The sequence below is a fragment of the Pseudopipra pipra genome, chromosome 2 (assembly GCF_036250125.1).
Source record: "Pseudopipra pipra isolate bDixPip1 chromosome 2, bDixPip1.hap1, whole genome shotgun sequence".
Taxonomy (NCBI): Eukaryota; Metazoa; Chordata; class Aves; order Passeriformes; family Pipridae; genus Pseudopipra; species Pseudopipra pipra.
In genome coordinates, this window is record NC_087550.1 from 11,923,564 (window position 1) to 11,944,930 (window position 21,367).

The window sequence follows — 21,367 nt, forward strand, 5'->3', positions numbered from 1 at the left end:
AGTGTTTGCTTTGTTTTGCTTTATGCTTTGAACTAAAAACAGGTGAAGCTGGGATAAGTTTGTTTGTGAAAGCTTGGTGAATACTAATGAGAAGAAAAATCATCCCAGTCAAACTGAATAAATTCTGTAGAGAGTATGAAGGATTTTCAGCGATCCATATTGTCCTTGGACTTGGCTGTTGCGTTGTACTTTAAATGGAATTGATTGTGTGGTTGTAATGAAAGTAACAGATTGATTTCTATACAGAGTTACACAGAGTAAATAGAAAAATGTTCTTGTCTTGACCTGCATTCGTAAACTAAAAATCGGTGGCTTTTGACCTAATCCTTAATAAAACATGTAAATGTAATATAGGAAATAAGAAGGTTTCTTTAATTCTTAGAAAATCTACTGTTTATTGGGTTTTGTGGGTGTGCTTCCTTGGATTTTAATTGATTTTGTTTAGGAATTCTGATAAATATAATGCCTTTTCTCTTTGTGAAACTTGTACTTTTTGCTGTTTACATCTCTTGGGAAGATGTATTTAACTATTTTCTTTCTTATTATTCCTTTTGCCTTGACTACATAACATTTTCCTTTACCTAGGTAGAATATTTATGATTTTTAGTACCTTCACTGTAGAACAGTGTTAGCACAGGATTCTTGCAAGCGTGTGACCTATACACTTCTGGGTTGCTGCTGCATGCACTTGCATAGATTATTTCCAAAAGACAGTGTTTTCTGAAATGAATATGGAGATTATTAGCTTTATGTTGTAATAAAAGGAGGAAAGCTGTTGACTGAAGTAAGGTGCAGCATTCTGTTTGAATGAACCCTCAAAAATATTTATATTATTGCAATTATTATCTTAGTAAAAGGTCACAGAGATTTTTACGAACAGCATTTATTATTCTTTTTCTTTCGCACGCTTGAGATTGTGGTTCAGGGCCCAGTAAAATGAACAATCCAGCTGGTAAATTCTCTCATTGAGCTGTAAACTAGGACTACAATAAGCAAGATCAGAGTTGCTGCATTCATCAGTTTCTCGGTGAATTTTGTGACTTTATTTTTGGTGCTTAGAGTTTAATTTCTCGCTGAAGTAGAGCAGCACATTGTCAGGACACGCAAACAAGAAGACCAAAACAATAGAAACCCTAACGCACCGACGGCCACCGCTACTCCATTGTAGCTTCCAAAGGCACTCTATTCTTCCCAGCCCACTTGATATCCTGCAGGTTGTGGCAGTACAATTCACAGGAAAAGCTTAGACATTGAGCTTGCACGCTTCTTGACTCCATTTTAAACCCTTTGTTCACACCGGGGTGGCATTTTTTCACACCACATGTGGCAGCTTTGACTCCTATCCAGCTTGTCGTATAGAATCAAAGTCTGTGATTTCTTACATTCCCAGTGTTGTCTCCTGAGCTGCTGTGTTCTTTGTAGCTCCCAAAATATTACAAATCTTAATTTCAGTTGCAGGTTTTTAAAGATTTATAGGGTATGGGATGAGACAACTATACCTGAACACTTAGTTTTGGTTAAAATCAAAGCTGTTTGCAAGGGACATGAAGAGCTCTTTTCCCCTGCCTTTTCTCTCTTAAAGAAACGTCAACACTGGCTGTTAAAAATGATGTGGTGAATTTTGTATGAGTCAGCCTGATGGAAGTTTTGCAGAAAAGAATGAAAATAACGTGTAATACTATATATTTTTAGATTTGTAAATTACATGCGTGCTCACCATTTGATTCAGTATTAAAACATTGTTCATCTTAAGAGATTCTTTTGTTGCATGCAGGCATCATCTGACATGCTTTCTTTTCCCTACTTTTCCAAAGGCAACCTTCCTCTGCACTTTTACTGAAAGTTTTGTGCATGTCAATAGTAAATTTTAATTCAAACTAATTTTAAAGAGAACAAAACCAGTCTACCAATATGAATGCCCCTAAAATATATGCTGTTTAAAAGTTTATAACAGAAGATATGTTACTTAAATTAATGTCATTTAGAGTAGCTAAAATGCTATTTGACTCCTTAAACAAATGCTGAAGTGTATTATTTCTTGCTAAGAAACTTTACGATGGATTGCAAGTGCAGTGTGTCATGGCAACAAAAATATTTGGATAAAAATTGTCACAGGAATTAATGTAACTTGTACTTTACACTTTTTAATATATTTTTTAAATCATCAGTGAAAGCTAAATGGTTGTATGATTTGAAAGAACGTTCACAGTCCTATATATATTTATAAATCTGTACGTTCATTGTTACTGCTTCACTCAGCTGAAGATAATAGAATAATTTCTCCTTGGCACATATGTTAGGCTGTGCATTGACATGACACTCTAATAAATATTTTGACTCGAGAGCTGTTGTTTGTTGCTGTTTGTCAGGTGGTTAGAACGGTCTTTTGGCTGCTGCTCCCGTTGCGAACTAAAATATTAAAATGTATGCTTTCACTCTGGCAGTTTTCTTTTTGTACTTCGTGCGTTTTCTGACTGCTCATTCTTTCTTTAAAATATAGTACTGTGGTGTGCTTAATGCATCCTGCTCATCCACTGAAATACACTTAATTGCTTATGGTGTTTATGAAACACTTAATATTGGTTTTATGTTTGCTTTTAAGAATGGCATGAAATCATATTATGTAAGAGAATAGTTCAGTAACAGCCTCTAGAGAGACAAAATTTCAGTGTTCTTTTCCTGGTTTAGAAAATATAATAATAATTTCACATGCTGATTTTTATGCCATTTCCTTGCTATTTTGTTTATGGAACATTTGATCTTAAGTTGTTGAATCGTCTTAGCTGGTCTGATATATAGCAGCACAGAATAACAGAAAGTCTGTTCCAATTAATCTTTATTTTATATTTCAGTCCAAAATCTCAAAGTTATAAACTAAGCCCCAGTAATAATTCATTTTCAGTTAGAAGCACAGTTTTATTAACTCTGACTGCTAAGCAGTTTTGTTTTTTGTTTAATTAAAAAATCCAAAATATATGAAAGCAAACATGTAACTCACAGTTGTTTGATTCTTTTGTGATTTTTCAAACAAGATGAAGATTAGAATAATACATTTAGAATATGTATCTCAAAATAGTTTTATTTTGCATACTAAATTATAGAAAATTTATAGAAATGTTCTTTGAGAAGATCAGTGATTAATACAATTGCATTAAGACGGAATTTTTAAAAGTTACCTATTACTTTAAAAAGTAGTCAGTCTAAAAGAACATTTCTAAAGAGAAAATGAGATACTGTTTTGTTGGGGTTTTTTGCCAAGCACCTTAGCAGTTTTTTCAGTTTAACTAGCTACACATGTCCAGGCATTCTGAATGCAATTTTATATCATAGAAAAATAGTTGCTGTATGAAAACTGAAAGTCTAAAAAGATGAAACCTTTCCGAATGTAATGCAGTAATTTGTGCTAGGCAATTATTTTCCAAAGCACGCTATAATGAAACAAACATATAAAATACTCATGCAAGCTTACTCACTTACTGTTTAAATATTAAAATAGTGACTCAGAAAAGCAATGTACACACACTTAGCACAAAGTTATTTTACTATCACAGTTATCTACATCTAAACTTGACATCATACAGCATTTTTAGAAGACTCAAGTATTAATTTCTCGGAAGCAAGACAAGTTCAGTAAGTGTATCAAAATTAGTTTACCTACTTCCACAGCGCATTAATACTGAAGAAAAGGCATGATCTTATTTCATTTAAGTGTCATGAAGCAGAAATATAGAATAAGCATTTGTCAATATCCATTCCAAAAAATCCCAACTTTTATTTCTCCGCATTTCTTACTTTTCCCCATGTTTCTTCAGACCCTCTTCACGTTAACATTTCTTCTATTTCCAGAAAAGAGAAGGGATGGGGGGAAACCCCAACAACAAAACCCCACAAACAATCAGCAAAAGCATAATTGGTTTATATTGCCTTTCAGCTCGTGGCCTGTCCTCGTATTATTAAATCAGATCATACATACTCCCCTAAAATTCAGCTTGGAGTAATCCTCTGCTACTTAGGGCTGGATGAAAAGAGTACTCATTGTGAATTATGTTTCATCTGTCACAATAACCTTCTTTATTCTTTAGTGCACCTCCCCTTTGCCTGCGGCAATTAGAGAAAATAGGTATGCCTTGAAGTATGAGATAGTAGTATCTCAAAAATATATATACTGATGTCATATACAGACAACGCTGGGTAAGCAACACCCAGAAGAATATATAAGCCCTTTTTGATGCAATCCGGATTTTATTAGGACAGAGTAGAGGCAGGCACATTTTACAATGAGTAGGTGCTGATGGCTTTCACTAGATTATTGTTTTTTTGACAGGTAGTGATCAGAGAGTTTGCCATTCTGTTAAAAGAAGAGTAAAAACTTGCTTACCGACTGATTTCAAGAATGTATCATTTTCCATGTTAGCTACAATTCCGGGCTTTTTTTATTGAAGGTGTTAGAGCATCTTTTTCTTCACTCCCCCCTGAAATTCTTAGAGTTCTGTTGAACTCTTCGACTGAACACTTCAGCTACATTTTCTCAGTGGTTTAGCATGATTTTCATTATTTCTTGCAATGGTGTCGACATTCATCAGTATATTTTTTTTTAATTAAATGCATATTAAAAAAATAAGCTGACCAGTGAATATCAGAAAGGTTTATGCCATAGTACAGAAGAGCAAAAAGTGCTTTCAAGGTCCCATGTTACTAGGTGTTAATTTTCTGAATTATTTGTCTTTCTATATCAAGAGAAAAAAAAAGAAGATTCTTTCAGAGATTTAGCCACCACTGTCAGGTTGTTTTATCTATTACAATATCTATCTTTTCTTAACACTATCTACTTTATTCTATTTTACAACAACAACAAGAAAAGCCGTATTTGTTGGATTTTTTACTTTTTGAATTTATCTTGGAAGCTTTCCAAGTTCACTTTTCTTCCCCCCCCCACTCCCCTGTTATTTTTAAAGCCTTATGGCAGCAAACATCCAGTCAGTATCTTGTTTTGAAATGATTCTGGGCTATTCATACCGATTCAAAATCAGCCGCCCTTGCACTTTAAGAGGGCTGATGTTCAACTGGGAATGACTAAAAGAGAAAGCACCTTTAAAAAAAAAAAAAAAAATTAAGTGCTAAATCAAGCACATTACAACAAAGAGATTCTGTTGTGAGGCTGGTCAAACATTAGGACACCGTTATTAAAGTTCCTAAGAAATTACTATACTACAAAAAACCAATAATACTTGTGAATAAAGGAAGAGAGTTTGGCCCACTGCACAGGTTTGGGCACAAAAGTGCTTGCTAAGCTATCTATTTCACACATGCAACGACAGAAGGTTCGATATTCATTCGATCGATGACTGAAAAGGCACAATGGCAAAATCGGACGGACTTCTTTTCAAATACAGATCTCCGATGTCCCCCTACAGTCTGCAGTCGCACGGCTGGTGGTGTGGCACAGACGGAGCAAGGGTTACATCAAGGCTGTTCTCTGGACCGTGCAAACAGTCTAGACCAATGACCTGCAGCATCGTGCCCTTTGAAGAAGAGGCAAGTTCAGTCACGACGAAGAAAAATCAAGGCGTACCCCTTTTAACAATAGGGAGCAGCTCGTGGCTGCAAAGAGGTAAGCAGGGGTAAGCAAAAAAGGCATCTGCTTCCATGGTTACAGGCCAAGCATGGGAACCTTGCTTTTGAAGAGGGACGGTTCTCAGGCTCCCTCACAGGCTATGTCATGCATTATAAGCAAAGGCAGGTTGAGCTGAAATCCGCAGAGTTATTTCAGAGTAAAATGATACGCGAGCACATGGCTGTTAGCAAAAAAAAAGTCACATGACTGTTTAGAAGCAGCCTTGCACAGTTTCTGAATCGAGCCTTTCGTTTGGGGCAGTTTCTTCTTCTTTTCTTTTTATATTGTCTTTTTTTTTTCTTTTCTCCGCTTTTTCAGCAAACTAAGAAAATTGCGAGAACGTTTATATAGAGCAAACATTTGTTCGATATACAAGATTCTGGCTATTCTCCTTCTCTAAACTGAAAAAAGGTCAAGGGTCAATGTTTTTTCGTGACAGGGCCACAAATCCTTTTGTTAGCGTAGCTTTAGCAAATGCCATTTAAAATAAGATTTTGCTTTTCTTTCTAAGTGCATATTATTATAAGTTTGACAGAGTCTGAAAGTAATGAATTTCTGTCTCTCTGCAATAACTTTTGTATTCCAATATTTTGCCAGTTATTTTTCTTCCTTTTGCTAATTTTCGAGATTTGCACTTCTAGACAGGACAAGTAATAATGCACACAAAAGTCAACACATAATAGTCCTGCCTTCTTTGGGGGGCAAAAAAAGAAATTATCTGCTAGCTATAGGTAGTAAAAATGTGATCAGTGACAATATGCCTGTGGTGTAATCATTAACCTTTGAGAATTGTTATGTTTTTACTTAGTCTCTCTTTGCTTTGTTACTCCTTTATCTGTGGCGTATTACATTTCCTCTTGAAAAATTAAAATGTGCAGTGTATTTGCTCTGGCATAAGTGTGCCTGCTTTTTTTAATTGTGTTTATTACATCTGTTTTGTGACATTTTAACTGTTTGTGGTAGTTTGTAAATTTTGATGGCTTCCTATTTTGTTAGAATTTTACTGTTAAAGAGTTTGTTGTAGGACCAGTAGCTTCTGTTATATACTTATTGTATGTTGTTCTATTGCAAGCTCTACAGCATTTGTGTTTTTATTATCAGTATGAGATTAACTTTATTCCAACTATTCCTGTTAAAATGGGGGGGTGTAGTGGGGGGAAATGTCTAGCGAACTATTGAACAGAGTTCGAAGTTCCAGGAGCACTAATAATTACACAGGTAATTTCCATCACTATTTTTTCCTGCTCTTCAATAGCTGCAGGGACCTGTGGTACTTGGTAGAATTTGTATTGCTGTTCCTATAAATGTAATTAATATTTATGAGTGTATCAAGGGCAGTATTTTCTCAAGGTGTATTCTGAAGTTTCGTTGATCTGTAGGTTGGTTTGATTCAGCTTCAGACTGAGGACTGTGTATTCGAGATGAAAGTATGTGAACTAACAGTAAGTTGCCTCCAAATAGCAATAGGCTTTTTTGGAAAAAATCTTTGGCCTACCCTGCACAGTTATGGGTCAAAATTATCTAAGAAAAAAATGCACAGAAAATATAAATACGCAATATAAGCAATTAAATATTAATAGCAAAAGTAGAAAGCCCATTATCTTAAAATAGTCATGATCTGGATTAATTAGATTCATTCTGGGTAATTTATATCCTGCATATTAATTCAGTTTTCAGATAGACTTTGACATGATTGCAAACTGTAACTTTCCTCCAGAAGGTCCATTAACTTGTCCCATCCGCTTAAGATAAGAATTTGTTTGCTGGTCTTTTGTGTAGGCTGTTAGATGTAGTACAGCATTGTGGTGTTCCTGCTGAACTAAAGATGCATGTTAATGATGACAAACATGTTCATATGCTGACTGCAGTTTAGAAATTCATACAACATGTAGAAGTGTTGTGCCTTCAGCTTTATTTAGGCTGTGGAATTCTCTTAATTTTTATTACCTTCAATAATAAATTAAAATATTAAGTACTCAAGTCTTACATGTATGGCATAAACACTGCAAAAGACAGTGCTGCTGTATTTCGTATCCAAGCACTGCTTGAAATTATTCTCATGCTAATAACACAGTAGGTTTTAATAAACAAATTTTAAAAAGAGAGAGATTTGGCAACTAGAAGGAAGATTTTTAAAGTAAAAGGCTTCCCTCTTGTCCATTTTAATGTCATTAATAAGAAAATAATTTCTGGATTCACAGCAGTCTGTACAGTGTACCAAGGGGAGGATCTGATATTAATTATGTTCATGATCATTCTTGAAATAATTAGTCTTCTCCTGTAAGGAGCTGAGAGCATTGCAATGAAAGATGTGTAAGGCTTGGTGTTGAAGGGAGTAGTTGTATCTCTATGAGCAATGAAAACATGATTGAGAAACCATTAAGTTTTAGTTCTGTTGTTGTTGTAGGGTGGATTTTACCATGTGTTGTTGTGTTGCCCCAAAGTACACATGCTCCTGTCCCTCTTGTGTCGTCAACACTGAGCTTCTGAAAAAACATTGGGTTATACTGAGTTGTTGCTTGAGTTATGTGCCAACTTTGCACCTGGTTCATTCAAGCTAAAGTTCAGGCTGCCAGTTTGAGGCCTTTTACTCCATTTCAGCCAGTGATGACTAATAACCGGATATTTCTCTTTACTTTCCCCTTTGAACTATCCATTTAAGTGAAGGAGCAAATAATCTAAGCATCTTATACCTCTTCTTGAATACTAGGGCTCTAAGGGCCTCAGGAAGCACCACTGTTTTCTAACCTCCATTGTGATACAGAAGCCAATTCAGCTTCTCTGAACCAAGGGACTACATCACTGATTTTGAGAACAGGGAGAAAGAGAGCTTTTTTTAATACTGAAGATGCCTTCTGGATGATGGGGAGTTCTGTGGTTTGCATAGCAAGGATTATAAGGTGCAATTTCCTTCATAATCGATGCAATTCATACCCCTGTTGTCTTCAGAATGAAATCCTTTGTTTTTACAAGAGAGGTAGACAAAGTTTTAATGCAGTATGCTGGAGGCAAGGTTCACTGTGTCATCAGTTTACTTTACAGGAATTTTACACTGAATCACTCCCTTGAATTATGGGAGGTACCAATCTTACCAGCATGATTTATCTACCCTTTCTTCCCTCCATTTTTCCTTACCTGAAGAAAAGCCAGGAGTTACGGAAATCTGTTAAGGTAGCTGAACCAATGCAGAACATCTAGCCTATGAAAACTTCAGCAACTGAGAAAAAGGTTTTATTTCACCAAAAGTCTCATAATTTGAGTCACCCAGGTAAGATTCTTCAAAAAAAGTGTCAGCTCTGTCATAATATACCAAACCAGAACAAAAAAACCCGTGATCCTCTTGTTCAGTGAAGATTCGGGTTCTGCAGTTTGGTGCCATCTTTAAGCAATGTATACTCTGGCACTTTATAATGATATGCAGCAATGTTGTAAGCCAGAACTTTAAGGACAGTAGTTTGTTGAGGTGCACATCCTAATAATCTACTGGATAAAGCAAAGGCAGCAAAACCCAGAAGAACCCCAAGGTTTAGCCTGGGGATACAGGATGAATTACAGTTGTCTGAAACTTGATGAAAAGACACCTTTTTAACTCAAGGTTTTTAAAAGTGCTGCCAGGTTAATCCCCACCAAAAATCCTTTGGTTTTTTGTTTTTTTTTTCTCCAGGATCATCCTTTTCTAAATTTCCTTAATGACAATGAATATTCAAACCTGACTGTGGACTTGCTTAAAGCAAGGACTTGGAGAAACCCATGTAGCAAAGAATCATCAAAACTTAAAAGTGTGTTGTTTGACTTTTGGTATCATGTGAAAGTCTATAGGCTTTCCTCCTCAAAAGCAAGAGGCCTGATAGATCAGTTAAGCCAGTAACAGTTGCAGTTGTTTGCTTTTGGTACTGTAGGTGGATTTGTTTGTTATAAACTTGGGAATGACTAACTGCATCAACTTCGATTTAAGATACTAAACAAATTAAGTCTCTCTGGCTCTTGAATATTCTTCTTAGTCTATAATCCCCACCACAAAAAGCCTTAGAAAGTCTGATTAAATTGCCTCTTATTGAAGTCTCCTTCCAAATGCATTGAAAATAAATAACAGATGCAGCATGCACTCTGAGTCAAATGACCAGAAAGGCACATTTTCTCACTCATAGTTCTATGATGTTTTGAAATGAAAATTAGTCTGATTCCAGGAGCATCTCAAGTGTATAAGGTTCTTTTCTATACTGCCATTTTATGAGCCTCTGATATTGATAAGTAGAAGTCCCTTTAATGCTTGTATTCTGTTCACAAGAAGGAAAGCTTTAGCATTGCTTAAATAATGTTAATCTGAAATAACCTGATATTTCTTGTAGCTTTCTAATAGAGACCTGCAGAACAACAGCAATAAGAGCTTTGTTCTTGTGTAGACCCTGGCTAAGTTAAGATCACAATCGTTGTGATATGCTGGAGGGCTAAAATATTTGCTGCTAAGGTCTGGTCTTGCCAAACTGTAATAGAATCATAGAATAGTTTGGTTTGGAAGGGACTTTAAAGATCATCTAGTTCCAAACCCCCTGACATGGGCAGGAACACCTTTCACTAGACCAGGTTGCTCCAAGCCCTGTCCAACCTGGCCTTAAACACTTCCAGGGATGGGGCAGCCACAGCTGATCTGAGTAACTTGTTCCAGTGTCTCACCACACTCATAGTGAAGAATTTCTCCCTAATATCTTACCTAAATCTATCTTCTTTTAGCTTGAAGCCATTATTCCTTGCCCTGTCATTACAGGCCCTTGTAAAAAGTCCCTCTACACCTCTCTTACAAACCCCTTCAATATTAAAAGGCCCCAGTAAGTGTCCCCGGAGACTTCTCTCCTCCAGGCCTGACAACCCCAACTTTCTCAGCCTGTCTTCGTAGGGAAGTGCTCCAGCAACAAAAAAAATCAAACAGGATCAGAGCATGTCTAACCTACTGTTGGTCTTGGTTTTAAAATGTTGTGTTGTCTGGGAAATGACTACTTTTTTTTTTTATATTTGATTTCTCCCAAATAGTTAGTCATGAAAGAGGGAGTTCTCAGGGTAAATATTGGCTATTTTATATACATATATGCCTTTGGTAGAATTATTACATCCTGTTTCAGAAAGAAGGATGGAAATTTCCCGTGTTTGCATTGGTTGAAGAGCTCTGGAATTTATACTTCACTGACAAGAAAGAATGACAAGTCTTGTAATGCTTGTACGCTCATGAGTAGGGAACTTTGCAAACTCGAGCGAGCATCCAAAGTTTGTTCTTAGCAGTATTTGAAAGAATACATAGCAAAATGATAAACAAGAACACTAATTTTTTAAAAAGGGGAACTTTGAAAAGGTCAGCATATATGCTTAACAAATGCTGCTGCCAAGAACGTTTATCAGAATTCTGGCCTAAGAAAGTAGAATTTCCATAGAGAATGAAAAATCTGATCATGTTTGGTTTATGAGGGGCAAGATGGTTGATAGTCTGACATTTAAAATGTAGCTGGAATAACATCCTGAAAAAAATCATATTTCTCTGAGATGACATCCCTTTGATCCTGCTGTGGCAGGGATTTTGGGTCTGAGTATGTGTTGTGTGAGAACACTAATGGTATTTCTTCACTTATTATTTCTGACTAGGTGATCTCAATTTTAGGCTGTACTGTTAAACAATTTTAAATTGACATTTTCCCCCCACAATTTTATTTGAGTTTTCCTAAGGTGCTACCAAAGTCTGTTTGGTTTTTATTCACGGAACAAGATAATTCAAGAAATACTCTTGTGGGCCAGACTAATGGTCCATCTACCTTGATGCTTATTTTGTGACAGTGCTAACAGGGCATTCAATTGGGGGATAGCACATGTGCCTCTCTGCTTTCAGGGATCCTTTTCCCTTGTACTCTCTTGACATCCATCTTTTTTGGATTAGTGGTATTGGATGGGACATCCCTGCCTTACCCTTCAGTATCTGTTCATGGACCTCCTGTCCATGAATTTTTCCTTTAACCTGAACTATCTGGAAGTTAATCCTTTTGGTATTTTGGTCTGAGGAATGAAGTTGTTAGATCTTCACCTTTCTGAGATTTATTCTGAGTTTTGGTTTCTGAGCACCAAGTAGGATTACAAGTACTCATAGTTAGTTCTGCTATGGTAAATAACTCAGTTTTGAATTGTTCATGCCCGTGTTCAGCAATCTTCCAGATATTCTGTAATTTGTATTTAGTTTGGGTTTGGATGAAAACTTTCGCCCGTTATCCCCTCTCATAAGGAATTTTGTCTGAACACTTGTGTCACATGAAGAATTGTTCAAATGCTTGTATGTAAACAGGATTGGTGAGACGTGAAGAAAACCTTCATGACTGTGTACTAGCCAAATCAAAACTCTCAAAATATCCAAGTAGCAGCCTGCTACTTGCTGCAAAACCTGGGATAAACTTATTTATCTCTACTAGCATTTCCCTCTCAAAGCAAAGAAACAGTGGTAGAGTGGTTACACTTTTCCCATTTTATAGCTCATATTTGGAGGATTTAAGGTAAATTCTTAAGATTCAAAAGCAGTAAATTTTTAAATATGAATCCACTGTGAAACTATATAGTACAGTAACTACATTGATTTGTCTATGGAGGTGAGGGAGAGTATCAAATTCCTTCTGATTTTAATTTGTTCTTTGTGAAGCAAAATTCTGTAATTATTCCATTGCAGAAGATGATAGAAATACATATTTGCACCTGTTTGTTTGATTTTAATGTTTAACTTTTACTGTTGAGATTTTCCAAGCATCTTGCTTAGAAGATGTAGTTTAGGAGCTTTGATAGAGATGGATTGACAAAAAGCATCCACCTACTTCCCCAAGTCTACATCCTTTTATTTTATCAAAATTCAGCATTTTGTTTTCGCTGCTGAATGTTACTACAATCTGATTTCCTAAAGTAGCTGTTGCTCATATGCCAGACTAGAATAACAATTGTCAAATGATAATTCTGTCAAGTCATTACACAAGCACTTCTTGATTTTTGAGAGGAAATTGTGCCACCTTTAGTTACTGTGGGTTTTAAAGGCCTACTAGAAGAGCCATTTTCAATATGCCGTTCAAAAGTGCCATCAATGAATAATCCAGAGAAAACTTCACAACTGGGAGAGTGCAAGGAATATAAATAGGATGGCAGTCTGAAAACTTAGTTATATATGTGGTTAGGATTGCTTCTGCTATTATCTGATATCTCAAGATTTTTAAAAAGGAAATGAAGGATTATATTAAAAAACAACAAAATAAGCTGTTCAGTGAGTTCAGTATAGATCTCTCCAACTGAGGTATTTGTTTAGACATGGTCAGTGAAGAGTATTTCTAGGACACAACAGATTTCACCCAGTCAGAATCTCTGAAAGCAGGTCAGATGAATCATGCTGTGAAATGTCTCTCTAATTCTGAGATGGCCTGCAGTGACTAGCTCAGAGATGCTGCTTAAAACTAGATAAGATGAATTTAATCCAAAATGACTGTGGTCCCAATGATCTGATATGTCCATAGATGAGGTTTATGCCAGTTAAAAATGTACCAAGTTAGACCTCTCAGGTAATGAAATAAAATTATTAATGCCTCCATGAGAGGCACCACAACAGCCTCCCCAGGAATACTGCCAAGCATTCAGGGTGCCCAGGTATGGGAAGCATGAACTTAGGTGTAACAAACAGAGAAATGAGAGTAAAACAAATAGGGGGAAGGGAAAGGTGGTTATTGTGAGGATACTGAAACCTTTATTTCCCTTGAGTAAAATAAAGGCCAAGAGAAAAGGGTATGCTGTGTGGAGAGGACAACTGTGAGTTAAGGAGAACAATTATTTAATCTGAAGAACAGAGCTGGGGCAGAAATAATTGGCAGAAAATCAGACTGGAAGTTAGAAGATTTCCAGCCATCAAAGCAGTTCTGAAGGAGTCTCCCAAGAAGGTGGTCAGGTTTTGTTTTTCCACACACGTCTAACTGTTTGCAAGGTGGAAAATGATACATTTATGAAAGGAATGGGAAACACGGTTGCCTCTGATAGCAGGAGCCTGGACTTGAAATGCCACCACTTTGATCCTAGAAGGGGATGAACATGCATGACTGCACTTATTGAAGTGACAGTAATTATGCTGTAGATATGCCTATACTATCAATGTGAATATGTTGTGGTGCTTCTTTAAACTTGTAATTAATACTAATTGAGCTCTGAGAAACTGAAGGGTTCCTCGTTTAAAAATCTTGTGCTTTTGCTGAGTGTAACAAGTTTGCTAACTTATCCCTCTCCTTGAAAAACTCCATGTTAATGAAAGGAAAGCACTGTATGTGATCTGTTGATAACAAACAACTCAAAGCACTTCTTACTGTGCAAGCTAAATACATTTTCCCAGCATAGTGCTTCTGCTACACGTGTTTTCCCTTGGTATTGTATTTGCTGTGCTAGACATGTGATTGTAGATTAATACTTTCCCTAAATATTCTGCTAAACACAACTTTGTGTCTGCTGTGAAGAAGTTAGCACAAATGAGAAAAATTATAAGTTTTGTGCATAAATTCAAGCTGGTTGGCATGAAATAAAAGTCATAAAATCATGACTTTAATTAGCTGGCATAGGTCAGTACGCAACCAAGTGTCCAGCCAGCAAGAGTGCCCCCAGTTTGTGATGTGCTGAAAGGCTGTGGGCTCTGCAAGACAGATGTCATGGTACCACCTTATTTTTTTGCTTCAGCTGTTGATATATGACAATTCCCGTAATTTTTTTAACATGCTGAAGTTCATCAAGCCTTGAAAAAAAAAGATTCCTCTTTTTTGTCTTTATATTTTGTAATTCTGGGAGATAACATTATGTCTTTCTTTGAAACGGGGTTAATTTTAAAATAGCGGGTGAAACTCAACTAGTTTATCGAGTGAGTCCTGTATCCTTGTTCTGATGCCCTGCATCTTTTCTAGGTGTGCAGCTGCCATTCTGTCTCAGCAGGACTGTGTTTGCCACTTCATGAGCTGCAGGTAAGCCCTGAGGCCATTACCCAAAGTTTCAGAATCCCAGTCACCCAGTGCACATGGGGCCATGGGCAGTGCTGAGGTTCTCCATCCCATGGTGGCTTTCCCAGGGTGGGGAGGAGACACTCCCTCTGTGTTTGAAATGGCTCCCAAGGAGCTCAGTCATGGTCCTCCTCACAGCACAGGGCTGTGTTTCAAATCAGAATGTACCATTGGGCCATGTAGTTTAAACTCATAAGTTTTCACATTTTGTGCTGTCACTCCCTTGTATTTTGTCTTTGAAGCAGGAAATTATTTATTTAATCGCTATTTATCTTTATAGCAAGAATGCTTAATTCCTGAAACAAACTATCAGAATTTGTTTCTTTCACCTGATTTAAATTTGACCAGCTTTAGCTTTGAGCCATAGATGGTATTTTTTTCCTGTAATCACTGCTACATATTTGTTCAATTCAGCTAAAATAGATCTGATATCTCTTAAAAATTTCGCCATAACACATTGCCCAGTATCCAGTAGTTGTGGCTCTTCCTTTACCTGTATTTTTTCCCCATATCCTTTTCAAAATATACAGAATTTTCCTAAATGTGACTGTAGGATTACTACTGATACTGCAGTTGGAGGAAAAAGCAGTTGCCTGTCACTCCTACTTCACCAGCGCTTTGAACATCATGGGGTTGTGCTAAACTTTTTATGCTGGGCCCTTGTGTTGAACGGTAGACCCCTGTGCTTTACTCTGTTCCCTTCAACAATGACTCACTTGGTTTCTCTTTCTGATCTAAGGATGGATTTTGAGTGCATGGCTGTTCACACAGGTTTGCATTTTCCAGTTCAAACCATTTTGTACAGGCTCATACTCAAAATTCTTTGATACCTTTACTTTTCCTCTCCCTTCAGATGTTAGGGATGAGTTTTATGGTAGGTTCTGCTCATACTCCCAGCCGATGTGAATGTGCGATCTCAGAAGAATATCAAGCCATAATGAAAAGTTTATGAAAAAGTCTTTTGAATTATACTATATCTAGAGATTATCATCAGTTAAAATGACACTAATTTGGGCTGCTGGTGGTCTAGTACACATCCATGTGAATGCGTTTTACCTTTTTGGTTTATTTAGAGGAGCTGGCTATTAAAAGTGAAATATTTACGAATATTAGCCGTAAGTGTGAAAAACAAGTCTGCCTGGCTGCTTAATGTTTAATCAGTAGAAAGCAGGCATATCGCTGTGTTCTTGAAAAACAGTATTTCACCAGCCTATTTCAGCTGGAGCAGGTGGCAGAGGCCTAGCTTTTTGCATACAGTGGCATTCCTAAAGCCAGGCCTGATAGCCACACTTAGGCTTTCCTTCTCTCTCTTCCCAAAGGCTTCACAATCGTATTTTCTTACCCTCCTGCTTATGTTTCCTCCTTTTATTGCAAATCTTTTGTTAAGGTCTTGGTTTCTTTTTTTCATTTTTTTTGGTGTGTGTCTGAGACCGGTTTCTTTTTTGCCATCGTTGTTTTCCCTCAATCTTCTCCTTATCCATAAAGCCTGGATAATTTTTTTGCATTATTTTCTTGGTCTTTTTTTAACATTACCATACTTATCTGTTTTGTATATCTGGAGAAAATTTTGCTCTACTTTGTCTTTCTGCTGAAAAAGAGATCATGAAACTAAGAAAGGATCTTGAATCCCTGCCTGTAGGATGGTGGAAGCCAGCTGTCCAAACAGACTGTGTATTTTGTCACAAATTTATTGGAAGATGAGTGTGTTTTATTAATAAGAATGTGCACTTTTGATATTATCTTTGCAGTCAGAATAGAGATGCATAAAAACCCAGTTAATAATTCTGAATACTAATATTAATAGCATAGGAGTGAAGTCCTCTTTTTATAATATAGGACATTTTGTTCTGGAAAATTTCTTTTAAAAAATGGGAGAAGTTAAAGAAATAAAAAGAGGAACAATAATCTTTTGGCTAGAATCAATGATTAGTTGCTTCTATAGCTGGATATCCTACAGAGCAGTCCCCATCCACTAGACTACATTATTTTATGATGCCTGGACTGTGTTGAGAAAACTTTCTTGCTTTTACCAGTAGGAGCAATTGTCAGCTCCCACATTAAAGGCGATTTAGCCTGTATGTAATATAGTATGTACTGCCTGCAATATTTTTGCAGTAGATGTTACCTTAAGAAATCTGCACACTGCATATTTTTGTCAAGCAATTATGCACAAGGTTTTTTCCATTTCCCCCCTTTTTTGGAGTCCTTTAGTCTTTTTAACTGTTAGCATGTACTGTAAAAGTCTGTTTATTATGCAATTGAAAGTTACTCATTTATTTCTGTCTGGAAATTATTCTTGGAAAAAAGACAATGACTGGGAATAACACCTGCACTTCTCAAATTTGATAAAATTACAGTATACTGAAAAAAACCCCTATGAAATGATATCTGTTTAAAAAAAAAATCGAAACAACTTTATAGGATACACTGATCAGTGTTGAACTTAGCTGGTAGTACAACACTTCATCCTACAGCTTGTCATTAAATAGAAGGAAACTGGAATAGCACCACTCTTCATGTTCAAAAACCCAGCGTTCCGTCTTAAGGAAAATCCCAAATATAAGGAATGCCATTGTTTGCTGTGCATGTGGTGTCTGGTTGTATTAAGTTGAAGTTACTGCCATCTGGTGGGCAAAGTAGTGTTATATCCCAATAGTTGGAAGCAATTCTGTTAGGATTATGTTCTCTGTGTGTGTGTGAATACTGTGCATGCCTCTGTATATGTGTATATATACACACACCTATACAGACATCGATATAGATATATTTAATATGAGCATTTGGTTGCTGATTTCAAATATTCAGTCATACAGAATGACCTACTGAATTGGAGATTAATTAAGGGTAGGGAAATGTAGGAAAGAAAATAAGGAAGACATAAGAGGCAGAGCAGACAGAGATGTGAAATATGTGCTGTGGTAGTGCCAGTGCACCCACACTTCTGGTCTGGTTTAACATAGAGAATCATGTATAGAACTGTCCTCAGAATATTTCTTTGTACTTTGTACAGCTGGAGATCTTGCAGTTTGTGCAGTGTTTCATGTAGCACTTCCTATCATCATATAATAGAATCATAGAATGGCCTGAGTTGGAAGGAACTTAGTTCCAATCCCTGTGCCATGGGCAGGGACACCTTCCACTAGACCAGGTTGCTCAAAGTCTCATCCAACTTGCTCTTGAACACTTCCAGGGATGGGGCATCCTCAGCTTCTCTGGGCAACCTGTGCCGGTGCTTTACCCCACCCTCAAAGCAAAGAACTTCTTGCTAATATGTGATCTAACCCAAGTCTCTTTCTGTTTGAAGCCATTCCCTCTTGTCCTGTCACCTTAGACCCTTGTAAATAGTCCCTCTCCATCTTTCTTGTTGGCTCCCTTCAGGTACTGCACACCAAAATTAGATCACCTCAAAGCCTTTTCTTTTCCAGGCTGAACAATCTCAATTCTCTCAGCCTTTCCTCAAAGGAGAGGTGTTCCATCCCTCTAATCAACTTGGTGGCCTCCTCTGGACTCTGTGTTAGAGATGACCACTAATTATTGCTGCAAAAATATCTGTGCAGTTTCTACCTTATGCCTCCATTCCTTGCTTACGTTTTCTCTTTGCTGCACTAAGTTTGCTCCTCCTCGAATCTTGACATGTGCTTGTGTTAACTATTGTCTGATTCCTGAAGGATCAGCCCAATAGGAATGGATTTGCATGAGTGGTGCATTAGGGGAGTCTGTGGGGCATTTTACACACACTAAATTATTCGGGTTTTCTCAAGGAGCTAACACTCTTATGTTAGATGTACCTGTGCAGTGAATGATAGGCAAAGTGGTAAGTGAAGCAAGATTCAGTTGTGGGAGACAGTGTCAGGTGTCTATCTTTAGTAAGAAGTTGCTCAGTAACCATGTGAGGATAATAATAGTGTCCAGAATTTGTTCTTATTTCATTGGTGTGGTGTCTGAAGACTCCAAATAAGATTAGGTCTGCTTTGTGTACAAATATTAAATTTCTTTTGTGCTTGTCATATGCTGTGCTTTCTTTTGGTGGAGAGCGGTAGAAGTGATCCTTTGCTTTTGATATGCAGAATAAATTGCATTTTCTCTACTATTAGGTTTGTATCAAAAATGTATCTTTAACTGGCATCTTCTCATGCTGAGTCAAGGAAAAGTTAGGGAGATCCAAGAGTGCCTTGGGATGCGTAGTGGTGTAATCGGATCCCCAATTTGGATTGGTCAAATCCAAAGCCCTCCAGCTGCATGATTAGTCTCCAATGGCATCCCAGCTGCCACTGTGCCAGAGCTGAGGCTGGCCAAGGTAAGGCTACAGGAGGCATACATGGCTTCAGCGTTGTTCCTCGACAGTCTCTGGGCCCTCAGCGGCACGTGATTAGTGATGAACACAAGACACAAGATTTGAGTGGAGCTGAGATCCCTGGATTCTGAGTCCTGCTGATTTCAGGTCACTGAGGAGACTTGCTTCAGGCACTCGTGAACATCATGCCTTGTGCTGAATTGGAAAAGCAAGAATCAGTGGCAGAGTAGTATTAGATTCCTCTTTAAAGGGATAACTAAGTGCTGCCACCCTATACTTTATTACAGCATGTGTATTGTTCTAATGACATCCTCTCTGTTGTCTTCTTTTTTTTTTTGCGGGGAGAGACCCTTGCTTTGGTGGGCTTTCTGATGCTGTAGTTTACAGAATATTGTTTCTTTGGCTCCTTACTGGCCATCAACAGTGACATCAGAGTCTTGCTGAGTGCTTATCTGACTGCATGTTACATTCTAGACAACTAACTTGAATTGCAGGAGCTCATCTGTTTGATAAGATTTGGGGTTCTGCTTCATTTATAGGTGGGTTTTTCATTCCTGTCTTATACAGAGCATCTTATGAGGAGATTATTGGTTTACACATTTACAAAGTGATGGGTCAAGCCCAGGTTGTAGGCAAGCCACATTCTTCTTGCTCTCATATCTGAAAGTAAATTCTGGTTACAAATCCACATGTGAAGAGGCCTTATGATTTCATGAATTCTTTCATCCTTGAATCTTATTAAGCAAAAAACCTAATGATATTGACTTTATGTGCATCTCTTGGATGTTTCTGAATGAGTTAAGTGTGGTTTCAGAAAAAGATACTTCTCATCTCTCATAATTCTTGTTTATTTTGTTTAAAATTCTTTTTCACTTGGTTGGTTTTTGCTGCCTGTTGTAGTTTTTTTGTTTGTATTTTGTCTTTCTCCTTTTTCTGAACTCTCTAGGAGCCAGAATCCTGCCCAGATAACATCTGTCAAAAGGAAAACCATTAACCTTGTAATCCTGTCATTCTGCTTTTAAGACTACATTGCACATGCAGGTGTCTGATTTCTTCATAGGTTTTAGAGGAAGTACTTTTTCATGACTTTGCAATGTAATTGCCTAATTGTTTTTCAAGGAGACAGACAGTTTTCGCACAGTAAGACTCGTACTGGAACGGTTTAATGGTTAGAGTGGTGGGGGATACATGACCACATATTATGTAAGTGCTTCGAACTCAAGCCCACAGCCTGAACTATCCAGTGCAAAGATCTCTCTCTAACTTGGTCCAGTTAGCACAAGACAGAAAAGTGGAACAGCTTTCAGAAGGAAAATAAGCCCTGATTCTTTCTTCCATCCTTCAACTCAACATAAAGTTCACTTCGTGCTGTTGATAGAAGCACCTAAGCTGATTTGTTCTTGATTACAAAACTGGCTGCTTTCTATTTTCACTACTGCTGGTAAAATGACCAGCAGTGAAGCATTCTTCGAAATCCTGGTGGCACTGAGATGCAAGATTTCTGGAATATATTTTTCTTTTTGTCTGCCAGTGTATTTTTTTCATTTTTCTCTCTCTTTCCTCCTTTTCTCTTGTTCCCATATAGCTTGACATATTTATTTATAATCCGCTGGGATTAATAAACAGTTTGATAGCTAGGAAGTAATTAGTCTCTGTGCTTAGAATAACTGAACTGTAAGAGAAGCTTTTGTAGTGAAAGATGAAATAATACAAGACAAGGTTAGAAGGATGTATCTTCTGAACCAAAAATGACCATCTTCTAGAATGTCCGTTCAGGTGGGATACAGTTATAGGTGTTATACGATATGAATTATTCATTTGAGTATGGAATGCATTGCAGCACCTCAAATTTCACCTCTTTAAATCAAAACTTATTATACACATGTCCTTACTCAATGAGTTGATACAGAAATGAGTGAATCCAGCTCTTTGAGTTCATTATGAAGGAAATCAGAACTGAGCACCATAGTGATCACAGCTAGTGTTGAAATTCTATGAGCATGCGGATATTCCTCTCCAGGAGCACTCTGAGAGATGTGATATTTCTGTTTGATATTTAAATCTCCAATCTTGAAAATGTCCAGGACATGACTAGACAAGCTACTGCAAAACCTGCTCTTAGACCTGCTTCAGCAGGGAATCAGATTAGATGATTCTTAGATCTTCATTAATGGCGTAGTCATAAATAAAGGGATTGAGTGCACTCCCAGCAAATTTGCAGATGCCACCAAGCTGAGGGGTGTGGTTGACACACCTGAAGGACTTGATGCCACCTAGAGGGACCTGGGTAAGCTCAAGAAGTGGGCCCATGGAAATGTCATGAGGTTTCACAAGACCAAGTCCAAGGTGCTGCACCTGGGTCAGGGCAACCCCCAGTACCAATCCAGGCTGGAGTATGAACAGATCCAGAGCAGCCCTGCTGAGAAG

The 21,367-nt window shown here is 37.4% G+C and overlaps 1 protein-coding gene across 8 annotated transcripts in view; it reads left to right on the plus strand.

Annotated features, from left to right (window-relative positions):
• Positions 1-21,367, plus strand: part of LOC135409019 (uncharacterized) — a 382,762-nt gene that overhangs the window by 134,126 nt on the left and 227,269 nt on the right. For 7 of the 8 annotated variants that reach the window (XR_010427982.1, XR_010427981.1, XR_010427983.1 and 4 more), the window contains one exon: positions 14,554-14,610. The exons of the other annotated variant lie outside the window; for it this stretch is intronic. Coding sequence is in view for 4 of the 7 variants with exons in the window: in XM_064643989.1 (XP_064500059.1) it covers positions 14,554-14,610 (57 nt within the window). In the remaining 3 variants the exon portion in view is untranslated. The remainder of the gene's footprint in view (positions 1-14,553; positions 14,611-21,367) is intronic. 8 annotated transcript variants of the gene reach the window in all.